Below are 12,924 nucleotides of genomic sequence, written 5' to 3'. Positions count from 1 at the left end.
GTTTTTTTTTTTTTTTTTTCTTTTCCTTTTTTTTTTTTTTTTTTTTTTTTTTTTGGTTCTATCTAATTTTTTTCCTCCCCCGGGTGCTATTACATTCATTATTTGTAGTCAGCAAAATTTTCACCTCTTTTGTTGTTGATCTTGGAAATAACTGCCGCTTAGCAATTAGCATGTAACAACTTAATTGTGTGTAATGCTTAGTTGATGTTATTTTCAGCATAATTTTAGACTGGTCGTTTCATAATTACCTTTCAGGTTCTTGAGAGAGCCCTGGAAGATTTCGACAATGATGTAGAGGCTGCCATCAAGAGCCTGCGTGATCTTCGCCTGCGATCTACTGAGGAAAATTCAGATCCTGCTGAGGAGGCAGACGTTGCTGTGGAGAAAGGTACAGTTTATTTCTCATAAGTGGTGAATTGCCTCATTTATCATATTGCTTTCCTAACTTATCTCGTATGAAAAACATTATGTTATGCATGATCTATTCTCTTAGATGACATGAAATTTGATGTATAAATAATGTTAAATCGGGTGCTTTTATATATATATACAACCTTGCTGCTTTATGTATGGGAATTGTTGTTTCAAGGGACAAAACCTTACAGTTTTTTATGAATGAATTGGCAGGTGTAAATGATGGAAACGTTGCTGTTTCTGAAAATCCATCAGCTTCTGACAATCTTCCTGTAGATGGTGCAGAGTGGGTTAATTTGTTTGTTAGGGAGATGATGAGTGCTACCAGTCCTGAGGATTTAAGAGCTCGTGCTTCTAGGGCACTTGAGCTTTTGGAGAAATCCATTAGTGCTCATGCTGGTGCTGAGGCGGCCCAAGCTTTTCAAAAGGTGAATATCTTGTTTCACATACACCTGTTCTTTGCATACAAGCACGACCATTCTGTATTTTTAAGCTTGCATTACTACTCTTTTTCGCTGTAGGAAAATATGTTGTTGAAGGCACAACTTGAAGGACTAATAAGGGAGAATACCATACTGAAACATGCTGTGACCATCCAACACGAACGTCAGAAGCAATATGAGGATAGGAATCAAGAAATACAACACCTGAAGCAGTTGGTGGCTCAATATCAGGAACAGTTGAGAACACTTGAGGTCAGATTTATAAACTCTTATTCTACTCAACTATTTTTGTCCTATTAGGCAGGAGTCAAATAATGATTGATTTGGATGGCCCACCAAATTGCTTTTATCAATCCTGCTAATGTTGTGGCTAGTTAAATTACATAATCTTGGCATGTAAAATGATGCAATGTAACAAGCATTAATGTAAAGGTCCTGGAATAACCATAGATGGCAGAAAATACAATGGAGGCACAAATGCAAGCGTTTTTGACAAATTCAATGAATAACCGTTGCGGATAATAAGAAATCTAATTAAGGAAAAAAATGTGTTTGAGAAGTTTGTTTGAAACTCCTGTTTTTGCATACGAACTAATGTATCTTCCCTTTTGTGCATCTGGTGGCAGGTAAACAACTATGCCTTGACAATGCATTTGAAGCAAGCTCAGCAGAGCAGCTCGATTCCTGGGCGCTTCCATCCAGATGTCTTCTAATCAAGATTTGCGTTTAACATTCCATCAATGGAGCCAGCGACGCATGCTGCCTTGTCATCCCTTTTCAAATTGTCTGTTAAGTATAGCAAAAATGTAGATTGAGGCTGCCTCTCTGTGTTTTATCAACATTCCCAGTTAAGGCGGCGCTGGAATATCTGTTAGTAACCTGCAAGAATTTTTCGACCAGTTTCAATAGTTGCATGAGCAGAATTTTCATATTATATTTGGTGAGATCTGATTGTCTATTATATTTATACAAGTTTCAAGAGAAGATGTTTTGCTAATAGAAAAGAATGGATTACATCGATGAGTATTGGTGGAAGTTAAAAGTTGCAAGGCCTCTGTCAAATTGCCCTTATCACCTTTAATTTTGTCGATAATTATTGTGGTATGTGGAGCGTTTCTGTTGGTGTGCAAAGCATACATACAAAATTAACAGCTTGGAGATTTTTGGCCTTGCTCAACTCGGTTCAATTTTGACGATTTATTTATTTGTTTATTTTTTACAAGGTTTAAATTTTATTGTTGGCATGTCAACTTTTTTTGAAGAAAAAAATGAACTCGAGATAAAAGTCTTTCTGAAAATGGTTGTCATTACTAGTATTTTCAGTATTATTATTATTGTAAATATTATTACTATAAAATTAATTAAGAGGAAATTGTGGTAAGTAATATATATTTGAAATTAAATTAAGTAAATAGTAGATTTTAAAATTATTTGAAATAAATAACAGTTTTCGTGGTAAAATGATTGGTGAAAAATAACTTACATAGTAAAAAAGTCTTAAAAATCTTTATTTATGTGGGAAAAAAACTTTTTACCAATAGTAAAAAGAGAATTTACGTGAAAAAATATGTCTTGTTGGCTGTAAATGAACTATTTATGTGATAAATAATTCATTTACTATATAAATTACTATTTATTTTTAATAATTTTAAAATATATTATTTATTTCATTTAGTTTCATAAATCTACTATTTACTACATTCTTCCTTAAAGGATTCTAGATTGGGTTTCGTGGATTATGGGTTGATTAGCAATCCTGTCTATATTCTTCGGAATGGCAACATTCCAATCTAGTTCCAATTCTAAAGTCTCCTAACCTAATCCGATGCAATCCAAAAATGTTGGATTTTGCGAATGAAGCCTATGATTTTGGTCTCTAAACTATAAACTCTTGCATGTTCATTTTTGCATTATTCTTTTAGATTCATTATAAAATTAACATCCCAGTTACCATACAATTAGAATTTTGAATAAATTTCAATTTTTCCAACACAATTAAATTCAAGATTTAACAAGGGAAAATTTTGATTTAGTACTATGTGTTATAGCAAAATTTTCATTTAATACCTTGTGTTTTCAATAATTTTTTATTGATATCTCAATATTTTAAAAGAAATCTTCTTAAAGCCTGTTCTGAGATATGAAATGTTGAATTTGCCCTTCGTAATAACTTTTTATTTAGTTGAAAGCCATTACTATTTATTAAACGTGTTTGAAGTTGAACTTATCTAACTCTTTACAATGATCAACTCTCTTTCGATTCAACCAAATAAGAACTTATCATGAAGGGCAAATTTTACATTTCATGTCCAAAAAAAGGCCTTCTCATAAGTATATTTTTCGAAACGTTAAGATACCAATTTAAAATATAAAAAATACATGGTACTTAAAGAAGATTTAGCCATAACATAGGTTAAAAATTGATAACTTTTAGTCAAATAATTATACTTATAAAAGGGTATTAATTAAGAATAAATGGTAAAAATCATGATCCATGCACTCTTGAAATTAAATAATTTTTATGTAACAAAAACATTTTTTGGAATAAATAATGGTATTTTTTAGGGAAAATAAATAAATAGTATTATTCATTGTTCGTTACATGGTATGGTTATTATCAATATGAACTTGGAAATAACATTTTGCATTGTTTTGTTTTTCTTTTTTCTTTTTTGGAGGGATTTGATCTCATTACAACAATATTGTTCATTCTAGCGCAATATTGGGTGCGTTTGTTTTAAAAATTCTGCATGGTTCAAATTATGATTTTTAGTTCTATTACAGTATTTTTCTCTCACAAAAAATTTGAATTTCAAAAATTAAAATCATGAATCATGATTTGAATCTATGAACCACACATACCTGTAATTTTAATGGGAGGTGATCCATGGTGGTTGGTGGCAGCGGTTGTCCTTTTGTTGCGGTGTTTTCTCTAAATGAGATTTTTGTTTATAGAATAATACTATGAACACCAACTCAAATATCAACTTTTGTGTATCAACTGATATGACATATGAGTTGTCATTTTTACACTGGTAGGTGTTTAAAGCATTGTCATGTCAATTAATGATAAAATATTGCATCTACTAATAAAAAGATGACAACTCACATACCACATCAGTTGGTATATAAGAATTGAGATTTGAGTTAGCGTCCCTAACATTACTCTTGTTTATATAAAATAAAGGTGACAACATCTTCGTCGCATCATTATTATCAAGGGTTCGTTTGTTTGCTGCGTTTAAACTCATAGTTTTGATTCAACTAAGTTTTTTCTCTCACAAAAAATTTAAATTTCAAATGTCAAAATCAAGAATCACTAGTTTAAATGTATGAACTAAACATGCCCAAGTGTTTGTGTGTTTTTGCGCTCGTGATGTAATAATAGACATGCTCTCTTCACACTTTGATTATTATTGTATGTACCCTCTACGAGGTTTGCTTCCTTGTAGCGTCGCTAATGGTCTTGATTGGTTGGGTTTTATCCATCGATTGTATGGTTCGTCAAACATGCTCAATTATTAATATGTCAATTAGGTCTTTTCTAAGTTTGGTGGATCTAATTTTTATCTATGCTGGAATGCTCTTATATTTAGTGATCATTTGTGAATATATATTTGTATCAACTTAATTGTTGAATGAAATTTCCTGTAAAAAAAAAAAATGGCTTCACAAATTATTTTATAATTGTTACAAAAATTTATACTCTTCTAGTTCTCGTATCAAACACCAAATTAGACAATTAAATTACTGGAATACCCTTATTGGATGTTTGGCATCTAGAATGAAAAATTTGTTACCAAGCAAATTAAACAAAAAATAAAATAGAGATTTATTGTTAAAATATATATATATATATATATATATGTACACAGTACACATGTGAACACTTCTCATGCTAAAGCAGTGCATATTTGGATTTAATTCCATGTATAAGGTCAAGATGCTAAACCCAAAAGCGCCCAAGATTTAACAGTATAATCATTACAAAGAGTTAAAATGGCATCAAAATAATTCACCCTGTTTGGTTCAATAATTCAAATTGTGATAGTTTAAATTGTGGTGATTCAAGTTGAAAAATATGAACGAGATGATTTGAATTGATATTTAGATACGCGGATAAATAGTAATTTGAAATATAAATAAAATTTAAATTGTGTTTAAATAAAGTGTTGAGAACTCTCATAAGAGTGTATGCAAAAATCTGATAAGACTTCTGTGTAAATGATAGATTTTTAATATAGAATATGGAAGATAATTTACTTCTCTCTTCATTATGAATACACAGGACAATAAAACTATTTAAATCGTAATTGAAACGAAAATATTGTAACATTTTTAAGCGTAAGATAAACTGAGGAAAAGTAAAAATCAATCTCTTTCCAATTATTAAGATTTAGGGATGGATGTTAATCCTTATTGAGATTTAAAACTTGGATTTTCAATCTTAAAATAATCAAAATTGGTAGCTCTAGTAGACATTAATTTAAACCTAGTTCAATTAGAAATGTGAATCTTAAATTTGAATTGTTGAACAAAACATCAATAATTCTCCTGTAAGTAATTCTTTAATTATACAATTCAAAATCTAATATTGTATACATCATAATGCCTAAAGATCTTAAAACAATATAATTTTCACAGTTTTGTAATTGAGAGAAGACATACCTTAATCCCTAGGATAACTCTTGAAGAGACCAAGCGACACATAGTGAAACTGTATATCTCTCCCTTAACCTTTCGATTGTTATGTCTATTGATATAATAAGATACTTATTTATAAGGTAGAGAGAGGATCAGTTTTCAAATTTTATTAAATCTGTTCCTTTCATCAAAGAACTGCTAATTTTAGAAAACTTTCATTTTCTAGTTGACTAACAATATTTGCCCTTTATTTCTTTAAATAGAAAATATCCATAAATACACATTACACATTGTTGGAGCAAAATTTCGTCCAACACCTATCCAGTGTCCCTAGACTAATAATTTGGATTGAATAAGCAAATTATCTAAGGAAATTGGAAGAACACTTGAAGAACACAAAGAACCTCTGAAGGAAAAACAAAAATAAAATGATGACAATCACAAGGCAATTGTATTCAGAAAAATGAGTGTTCCTTTCCCTCTCAAACTGAGGGAATTTATAGTACATTAGGATTGAGGGAGTTTAATTCTCCCATTAATTCGAGAGTTTATTCTCTCTTAATTACAAAGAGGCTCTTCACCTTTTTTGTGAGTTAAAATTGATAAATAATCAATGAGAATTAACTTTCAACCATTCAATGTCTTTAATTAGCGTCAGTTACTTCACTTGATAACATCACGCGACCTTTGAACTTTCGGCTCCGGCGAGCTTGGGCTCGGGAGAGCTTGGGCTCCGGCAAATTTAGGCTCCGGAGAACTTGGGCTCGGGAGAGCTTGGGCTCGGGAGAGCTTTGGCTCTGGCAAATTTGGGCTCCGGTCTCACTTGGGCTCGGGAGAGCTTGGGCTCCGGCAAATTTAGGCTCCGGTGAACTTGGGCTCGGGAGAGCTTGGGCTCCGGCAAATTTGGGCTCGGGAGAGCTTGGGCTCACGAGAGCTTGGGCTCTGACAAATTTGGGCTCGGGAGAGCTTGGGCTCAGGAGAGCTTAGGCTTCGGCAAATTTAGGCTCCGGCGAACTTGGCTCGGGAGAGCTTGGGCTCCGGCAAATTTGGGCTCCGGAGAACTTGGGCTCGGGATAGCTTGGGCTCCGATGAGCCTTTGAATTTATTGCACATTTAATGATTCCAGAAATGCCGCCCAACATCAGCCCCCCAGTCCACGAGTGTCGCACGCCAAGCGAAGGGGACTAAAACTTGCCCGGAAATTTTCCTCTTTCTTTTTTTTATTTACCGAACTTTGTTTCCCCCTTCCAACATACCTTGAATGTCGAAGATTTAACGAAGATTTTCTAAAATTTCTTTCCTTTTCTAAATCAACCCATATCTTAAAGATCTTAAACACAAATCACCCAATCACTCCCTAAAAAATCTTTCTTCTTTATTTACAAAAGTAATTAAATTTGCTAGCTTCCTTATAAATTGGAATAGCTTAAACTTACACAGCATAATCTCCCAAAAGAATTTTTCTCAATCTGCTCCAATCTTCAGCGTCTTCTTCATAATTGGTCAGCTTCCTTTTTTTTTTGTGTGAAAAGCTTCCTCTACTTCTCTAAAGCAGAAGTGGAATCAACTAGTTTCCACAACGTGCTTAGATTTGCATTCCCCATTTACTTTAATTGCTTCCAACGCTAATGGAAAGAAAAAACTAAAGGTAGCTTTGCTAAATTTCAATATATATGAAAAACAAAACTTGGCACCTCTGCAATTAATGCTGACTTTCTTTTGCTTCCAAAACGTTTTGCTTTCCTCTTCTCTCTGCATGAGAAATTTCGTACACTTTCTTTTTTTTTTCTCCAAAGATGGCGCAATGTAAATGGATCCACTTATTATGTTGCCTTTTTTTTTTTCCAACCTTTGCCCATTACGTGATCTTCTAATTCCTTTGAGTAAGGCCTCCCATGCTAACACAATCCTCTTGTATATGCTTCTACCGTAATTAACGTAAGGCACAAAAGAAGAATGAAAAGTGCTGTAGAAAAGGAACAAAGGAAAATCGTCTTTGTGTGATTTTTATCATAAACTCCAGCGAATGGAAGCGAACAATAATCAACACCATGATGATGTCGTTAACGGTTTAGCGGCGACAAAGACAGACGGCTCTAATGCTGCTTTAATGAACACCGGGCAGCCCCTCAAATGCTTCAAACTCCGTGCTAACCGAGTTTTTCGGGCTTCAAATGATGGAAATTCTTTTAGTGATTCTCTGTATATCCCCGAGACCAGCGTTGAAGATATACGCCAAAAAGTCAAAAGCACAACCTTGAAGTTCAAACTCGGCAAGACTAGAGATATCGCCAAAGCTCATGAAGGTGGTAACACCAAGAATAAGCGGAAGAAGATTGACTCTCCTAAGAAAACGCCGGTGTTCGAGCCCAAGAATTCACTTGGTTCCGACCCCAAAATCCAGTTGGTGTAGATTCTGATGATGACTCTTTACCGGCCGAGGGGTCTTCAAAGACCATTCCCGATCAATCCGAGCCCGACTTGGAAGACTTACATAGCCATCTTATGATAGAAGACTTGGAGAGGATCCGTACCGCTTATTGTATTCCTTCTAACTAATCACTTCGCCTCCCGACACAAAATGAAACTTTGAAATCCCCTCCGATAGATGGGATCGTGCTTTTCAAAGATTTTTTCAAATGTGGCATTCGGCTTCCAGGTCCTCCATTTATCCATGATCTCTTGGCATATTTTAACTTGAGTTTATGCCAACTTTGTCCGAATGCGCTACGTCATGCCATCGCTTGTTTTGTCCTTTGGCGGAAACTTGGATTGGGTTATTTGACTGTCAACGAATTTAGAGGCATTTACGTAAAAAAGAAATCACCCGGGCACAATGGTTCTTTTTACTTCCAAGCGAAACGAAACATGAAACTCATTCTGGATTGTCTTGAAAACAATAAACACTGGAGATCTTCTTAGTTCATAGTTTCTAGAAATTGGAACCTCAACCCAAGTGTGATTCCTCCTAAGCCTAACAAGGTCACCCTTTCACAAGACGCGCTTGACAACATTAGCTCCGCAAAAAAAAAAAAAAAACTGACGAGGCAATCAGAAACGCAAAGTATCTTCTTTCTAAAGAAACGTTAGACGCCCATTGGCCATGTGACGCGAGAACTTTATCTCCTTCCACAACGCAAACTCTTGATCCATATGTGTTATTTAATGGTATGTCTGACACAACTACCTTAGAAGAATCTTTGAGTGGTACCGGGCCATTGCTTGATCCATCTTGTTCTCTGAATGACATGGAATTATTTTTAAATGACCCTATTTCTGACGTTTGTCATCCTGTTGATACTGCTATCTTTGAAAAAATAGGTGTGACTTTATCGACACTCCCACCTGACTTCTTTTTATGCCTGTTACACATATTTTATTGCCGATTTTTGTTACCCTTTTTTTTCAACAGATATGGCTAGCAAGTGTGATTTCGGACCTCCTTCTGAGCATCGTGGTGATGGCTCCCGCTCATGTGAGCACCATGTGTCTAGACATTTTCCTAAGGACTTGGAATCCCGCTTGGCGTCTAGGTCCATGAGGCCCCCCAGTCAATCAACCTTCAACCCTGAGATTTTCAAGGAACGGATGAAGAAGCGAAAGTCCTCCTTTGACGTTCCACCTACTGGCCCTTCTCTATCAACTGCATTAAATCTTGGCTCTCGTGCACCAAATGATCCACTTCCTCCTTCAAGACCAGCAAAAAAATCTTCGAGTCATGAACCTGGCCAAACCTCCAAAGATACTTCCACTCTTGATGTTGTAACTGATGGGTTGGTCCGCTTGTCCATCCACTCCTGTCATGTTCCAATGTTGAAAAAGATGGAGAAATTTGTGCCTCGCGAACATATTGACGGAGCTAAAAAATGAGAAGCCATCAACTTAGCTAATTCAATCGAGCGCCGGATTACTGAGGTAAACCCCTTCCTTTTCTTCATTGAAATTTTCTGAACCCAAATTGGGCTTAGCTTTTTCTCTCTCCTTCTTTATTAATGTTGGGATTTTCCGAGCCCAAATTGTGTTTAGACTTTCCTAAGCTAATTTGTTTAACCCTTTTTTTTTAGCTCTTCGCAGATCTTCTTGTGTACAACTCTCGAACAAAAGAAATGTTTGAAGAGGCAAAAATAATTTCACCAAAATTTAAGGAATCTCAGGACAGTTTAAAGGCGACACAAGAGAAATTGCTTCAATCTGTGAAATTAGTTGCGCAGACAGTGAGCATCTCAGATGGTTGGAAAGCTAAATATAATACTCTAAGGGAACTCGAGCGAGTGAAGAAAGATTTAGAGCTTCGCCATGCCAAGTACGAGGCTGATAAAGTCGAGCTTGCTGAGGACGAGTTCTGGAAAGGCTACGAAGAAGCCAAGAAGGCAATCATTTTCTATAACAAAGACCTTGACCTTAATCTCTCATTTGACCCTCCTCATATTGTTCAGACTCCTTCGGCACCTACACCAAAAGACTTCAACCCTGATGATGAGATGATTGAACCTATGAAGGATTTAGAAAAATCACCAAGCAGCGATCCTCCAAGTATCGATCCACCAAGCAGCACCTAAAAGCTTTCTTTTTTTTTTTTGCTATGCACTCCATTTTTCATGCTTGCTCTTGTGTACTTGGGCCGGTTGGCTAACACTTTTCCTTTTATTGAAACATGTTCTTTTGTTATCTTTCCTGTAACATAATAATAATTTTTTTTTTTAATTTTTCTTTGCAATTGCTACATTTTATCAATGTAGACTAGCTAATATATATATATATATATATTTTCTCTGGTTTAGAGTTATCCCGTGCCCACTTGGGGTCTGGTTTTCCCTTTAACCAAGTTTCTCCCATGGCTTAGGATTTTCCCGTGCCCATTTGGGGTCGACTTTTTTCGTGGTAATATTTTCTCGACTTTGCGATTTTTCCAAGCCTAACTTAGGCTTAGGTTTTCTCACGCCAAGGTTTCTTCCTCTTTGGATTTTCCCGTGCTCACCTGGGGTCGGGTTGTTCCCTTGTTTTTTCTATTTTCTCGTGCCTACTTGGGGTCGAGTTTTTCTAAGCTGAAGCTCTTTTTTCATTTTCCCGTGCCCACTTGGGGTCGGGTTTTTCCGAGCCGAAGCTCTCTGGATTTTCCCGTGCCCACTTGGGGTCGGATTTTTCCAAGCCGAGGCTTTTTTATTTTCCTGTGCCTACTTGGGGTCGGGTTTTTCTGAGCCGAAGCTCTTTTATTTTTCCGTGCCCACTTGGGGTCGGGTTTTTTCGAGCCGAAGCTCTCTGGATTTTCCTGTGCCCACTTGGGGTCAGATTTTTCCAAGCCGAGGCTTTTTTATTTTCCCGTGCCCACTTGGGGTCGGGTTTTTCCGAGCCGAAGCTCTTTTATTTTTTCGTGCCCACTTGGGGTCTGGTTTTTCCGAGCCGAAGCTCTCTGGATTTTCCCGTGCCCACTTGGGGTCGGATTTTTCCAAGCCAAGGCTTTTTTATTTTCCCGTGCCCATTTGGGGTCGGGTTTTTCCGAGCCGAAGCTCTTTTTTTTTTTTTTGAATTGATACACTTCTATCCCCCATTTTCTTTGTCATATTAAAAGAAGAAATTAGCAAACACTTCGACTTTATTTAGTAATAATATGTTTCGCCTAACAAACTTGGCGTCACATCGAAGTACAAACACACACTAAACTTCAAACTTTTTAACTATTGATAATACTTCTTGAGGTGCTTAACATTTTAAATATGTGTTAATACTTTTCTAGACTTCCCTTCCTTTCGATTCAACCTTCCCATTGGTTACTTTTACATAGCAAATGCGAGCCTCTTGTTGATTGCCAAGCACTACTCCAACACCATTTTTCGTCAGAAATTTCAACATCAGATGATATGTTGACGTTACTGCTCTCATGGCATTCAAAGTCGGTCGCCCTATGATGACATTGTAAGCAGATGGTTGGTCCACAACTAAAAAATTTACCATTCTTGTCACCTTAGTGTCCCCTTCTCCCATGGTAACTGGGAGTGTTATCATTCCTTCAGTATGGATGCATGCTCCAGTAAAGCCTTGGAGTAGGGTGTTCACGGGTGTTAACTTTGCTCCACCTAGGTTGATCTTGGTTAAAGCATCATTGAATAGTATATCCACCAAATTCCCATTGTCGATCAAAATCCGGTGGACTAAGCTATTTGCCACTTGTAAAGACACAACTATGGCATCGTTATGTGGATGAAGCAACTTCCTCCTCCTCTATGAAGGTTATGGTGATGTTCTCCATCTTTGCAAATTTTGCGGCATGTTCCGTCATATTTACAAATTGGACACAATCGAGACCTTTAGCTTCTCGAGCATACAGGTTCTGAGCCCGCATGGAATCACCGGTTCTGGTCCTCCAAAAATTGTCCTGACCTCATTCAATGTAGAATTATTCCCACCTGTTGTATTTATTCCCTGTGCGACCGCTGCTTGTTTTCCCATTGTTGTCGGGAGTGCAATTCTTCTCTCTGCTATCACTCTGTCCACAAACTCCTGCAACTGGCCTTGTTGAATGAGTGCCTTAATCTGTCCTTTAATTGAAAGCAACTTGAGGTTTCATGGCCATGGTCCTTATGGAAGTAACAATATTTACTTTTATCCCTCTTGTTAGGATCTCCCTTCATAGGGGTTGGAGGAGTTAATAAATTCCGATGTTGAATCTACATTAAAATCTGTGCCACTGTCGTATTCAAGGGTGTGTAGGCCCTTGTCGTATCTGGTGGAGCGTAAGCTTGGAACTTTTGCGTCAAGGCAGTCTTGGATTTGTTCATGTCCTGTTGTGCCTCTGACTTTTGCTTTTTTCCTTCTCCTCCTTTAGATCCTTCTTCTACCTTCCGCTTTCCATCATTTTTTGATTGATCCGTTTGAGATTGTCCTCTCCGATTGCGCATGTATTCTTCAGCGTTAATGAACTTCTGAGCTCGGATAACGAGATCGGCGAAGGTTTTTGGTTGTTTTTTGTAAATTGACTTCAGCATATCACATTCCTAAAGTCCTTCTCAAATTACGGCCACAGCATCACTATTAGTGTACCCTTCCACATAATTCATTTCCTGGCTGAAACGTTCAATGTAGGCTTTTAACGATTCATCAGCTCCTTGCTTAAGGGAGAACAAATAAAGCTTATCTTTCCTGCGAGTTTTTACTATCACAAATCGTCCTACAAATTGTTGTTTCAGCTGGTTAAATGAACTAATTGACCTTGGCTCTAATTGTTGGAACCATTGAAGCGCCGACCCAGTAAGCGTCAAAGAAAAGGCTTGGCACATCTGAGCTTATGTGGCTCCCCGAATTCGCATCCATGTGCTATATCCATGTATATGTCCTGTTGGATTCTCTTTCCCATCAAACTGTTTGATGGGAATCATCTTGAAATCAACAGGAAATTCCTCTGCCATGATGTCCTCAGTGAATGGCG

At 36.7% G+C, this 12,924-nt stretch overlaps 1 protein-coding gene across 1 annotated transcript in view; it reads left to right on the top strand.

The window, feature by feature from the left end:
* Window positions 1-1,892, top strand: part of LOC21408438 — a 3,001-nt gene extending 1,109 nt beyond the window's left edge. Inside the window, exons 2-5 of the mRNA XM_010098905.2 lie at window positions 256-388; window positions 628-842; window positions 936-1,109; window positions 1,484-1,892. Coding sequence (XP_010097207.1) covers window positions 256-388; window positions 628-842; window positions 936-1,109; window positions 1,484-1,570 — 609 coding nt within the window. The 3' untranslated portion in view covers window positions 1,571-1,892. The remainder of the gene's footprint in view (window positions 1-255; window positions 389-627; window positions 843-935; window positions 1,110-1,483) is intronic.
* The last annotated feature ends 11,032 nt before the right edge of the window (window positions 1,893-12,924 follow it).

Source organism: Morus notabilis, unplaced genomic scaffold (genome assembly GCF_000414095.1).
Source record: "Morus notabilis unplaced genomic scaffold, ASM41409v2 Scaffold843, whole genome shotgun sequence".
Lineage (NCBI taxonomy): Eukaryota > Viridiplantae > Streptophyta > Magnoliopsida > Rosales > Moraceae > Morus > Morus notabilis.
The sequence above is the reverse complement of the archived record's forward strand: the minus strand, read 5'-3'. Positions and strand labels throughout refer to the sequence as shown.